This window comes from Stegastes partitus, unplaced genomic scaffold (genome assembly GCF_000690725.1).
Source record: "Stegastes partitus isolate 25-593 unplaced genomic scaffold, Stegastes_partitus-1.0.2 Scaffold929, whole genome shotgun sequence".
In the NCBI taxonomy this organism is placed as follows: Eukaryota; Metazoa; Chordata; class Actinopteri; family Pomacentridae; genus Stegastes; species Stegastes partitus.
This window is the reverse complement of record NW_007578660.1, coordinates 42,318-44,724: the sequence shown is the minus strand read 5'-3', so window position 1 is coordinate 44,724 and position 2,407 is coordinate 42,318. Positions and strand designations below refer to the sequence as shown.

General features: G+C 40.3%; 1 protein-coding gene across 2 annotated transcripts in view; it reads left to right on the top strand.

Moving 5' to 3' along the window:
- Nucleotides 1–2,086, top strand: part of prim2 (DNA primase subunit 2) — a 26,896-nt gene extending 24,810 nt beyond the window's left edge. For both annotated transcript variants that reach the window (XM_008294009.1, XM_008294008.1), the window contains exon 14: nt 1,365–2,086. In XM_008294009.1, coding sequence (XP_008292231.1) covers nt 1,365–1,598 — 234 coding nt within the window. In that variant the 3' untranslated portion in view covers nt 1,599–2,086. The remainder of the gene's footprint in view (nt 1–1,364) is intronic.
- The last annotated feature ends 321 nt before the right edge of the window (nt 2,087–2,407 follow it).

Genomic DNA, 2,407 nt, shown 5'->3' with positions numbered 1-2,407 from the left:
ATGAAAAACAGCATACAGTGGGTGTACAAAACTCCAAAGTTTGGACTTTACCACAGTCGGTGACATTGTTCTACATTATTAAAGCGGTATAACAAAACAGTCTACTATCCTGTAGCGCGTTAGTGTATTGAATTGAGCAAGGGTGTGTCATATTTGTAACAGAACAAACGTGCTCTTTCGTCCGTCAAAAAACAACACCGTCTTACTCAAAACCATCTAGTATGGAGCAGGTCCAGCCTATTTCATGTATAATTTAGCTAATTATGGTAGGAATATGATTTTAGTTGGTCGTCACACATCTGCTCCAAATTTTTCTGTGGAGAATATACAGTTGTAACCCAGGGCTACTTGGGTTGCTGTTTGTTGTGTTTAATTAACAATGTGCGGGTCATTTGTTTGCTCGCAGTCATTCCGTGTACATTCATCTATTCGGAGCGAGCAATTGATTAAAAAACAAAGATGCTATGTTCCGCAGTCATGTGTAAAATGAATTAATTTGCCTCACAGGACAATATATACACATTGAATTCACATTTTTATGATGCTAGCAGCTGCTGAAAGCAATGATTTTACACAGTACGCTGAGTGCAAGAGTGCAGACTCACTTTGGGAAGCCAAACATCTCAGCAGCCGGAGGAGTAGTCGGAATTGATCATCAACCATTTCAGCCCTCCTGCAGATATATTGGAGCGTTGTACACGGAAGCTGTAAAAATCCCTACATAAGTGCCCTTTAAGTGTTGTTAATGCTACAGCATGTTTTTTTTTTAAATAATCTCCTTCACTCTCGCTGTTCAACAGGTAGAAATGACAAAATGCCTCGTTGCTAACCTTAATTTGGTACATGGAGTGTGCTGGTGCTGTTGTGCTCAAATGTTTCACAGTCATTTCAATAATTCAGTCCTTTAGTATGAAAGCTTTTGAAAACATCAGTCACAACAACATAACTGTTTCAAAATCATGCAAAAGGTTATCGAAGGAGTATTTGAACTTCATCTGTTAATTGTTTCATTGTTTTTTTTTCCTCCACCATGAGTGATTTTGACATTTATTTCCCGAAAGGGCGTTTCATCTTTTCACCGTGCTCTGATGGAGTAGTTAGCTGGTGACTTAGCTCGCTAATGTGGCTGCGAAAGCCTGCGGTCCTCAATAATGGTAATAAATTAGTAAATTGTTAGTAAATTACAAATTAGTAAACCATTCCTCATGGTCCCTCAGTGAAGGAGGTGGAAAATGATCACCTGATGAAAGATATCACCTGGAATCAGTCATTACGCCTCCCAACCTGCCACTTTGGTGAGAACTAAGACTGCTCTTATTTTTCTCTTGACCTTCCTCTCCCGTGTTTTCTCATTTCTCGAGCAGATTGAGGACACCACTTTCTCACTCAATCACCCCAACCAGTACTTCATAGAGAGCCAGAAAGTTTTGGGCGGAGGCAAGGACATAAAGCGAGAGACGGACACTCCACAGAGGTCGCAAGAAAACTCGGGCAGAGGATCAACTGCAGCTCGAGAGGCAGCAGCAGCAGCAGCAAACGCCCCCCAGCATTTGGCTGAGATCACAGAGGATCTGGACTCTTTCTTTCAAGATGCATGATTTGCATTCTTCTTTTTTTTTTTTTTTAAACTACATGTAGAAATAAATGTTTGTATGACGACTGGAGGTTGCAGGTGGTGCATATTCCAACTTGTTGAACCTTTTAAAGTCACTGTATCTGTATTAAAGTTGCAAAATGTTTTCAATGATTTAAGCTTTGAGTCGAGTTCAACATCAAAGTTAAGTTTCCTACTTTGTAACTTCCTCTGTGGATGTGATGTTGACACTGCGTTTGTCACTGATTAACCCATGCGTTAACAGGAGTCACTCGGTTTGTTGTCTTCCTTTGTTTTCGCTGTGTGGTCTGAACTCAGATGGCTTATACCCAGTCACAGAGCACAGTGTTTTTGGCAGAAACGTGGTTTTCGGGGGTGATGACTAGAACATTTCCCAGCTGTCTCAGAAACAATGTCATTGTATTTGCTGGCAGCATTATGGATGAATGGTGGCAGAAGGATGGATGAAAATAAACAATTTTCACAGTTGTATTATGCTGCCTTGGAATATTGCCTCATGGTGCACAATGTAATTTATTCAAAGCATACGTGGTCAAGAGATATTTCCTCTCTCTCTTGAACCGCTGCTCAATAATTTATGAAAAATGGTGGCAGTCTTAACGTGGAACCCTTTGTGTCGCTGTGGCTTTGGCAACATCTCATCTTGGCTCTTCAGGAGGTACAGTTTTGTGCTCTCATCCATACTTTTAATAGGATGGCTAACTTTAGATTCAATTAGAGGTACTGAAGAGCTGGAATTTTATGAATATAAATGCATTTTCCCAAAAGGCTAAGAGAAATATTGGAAGATTT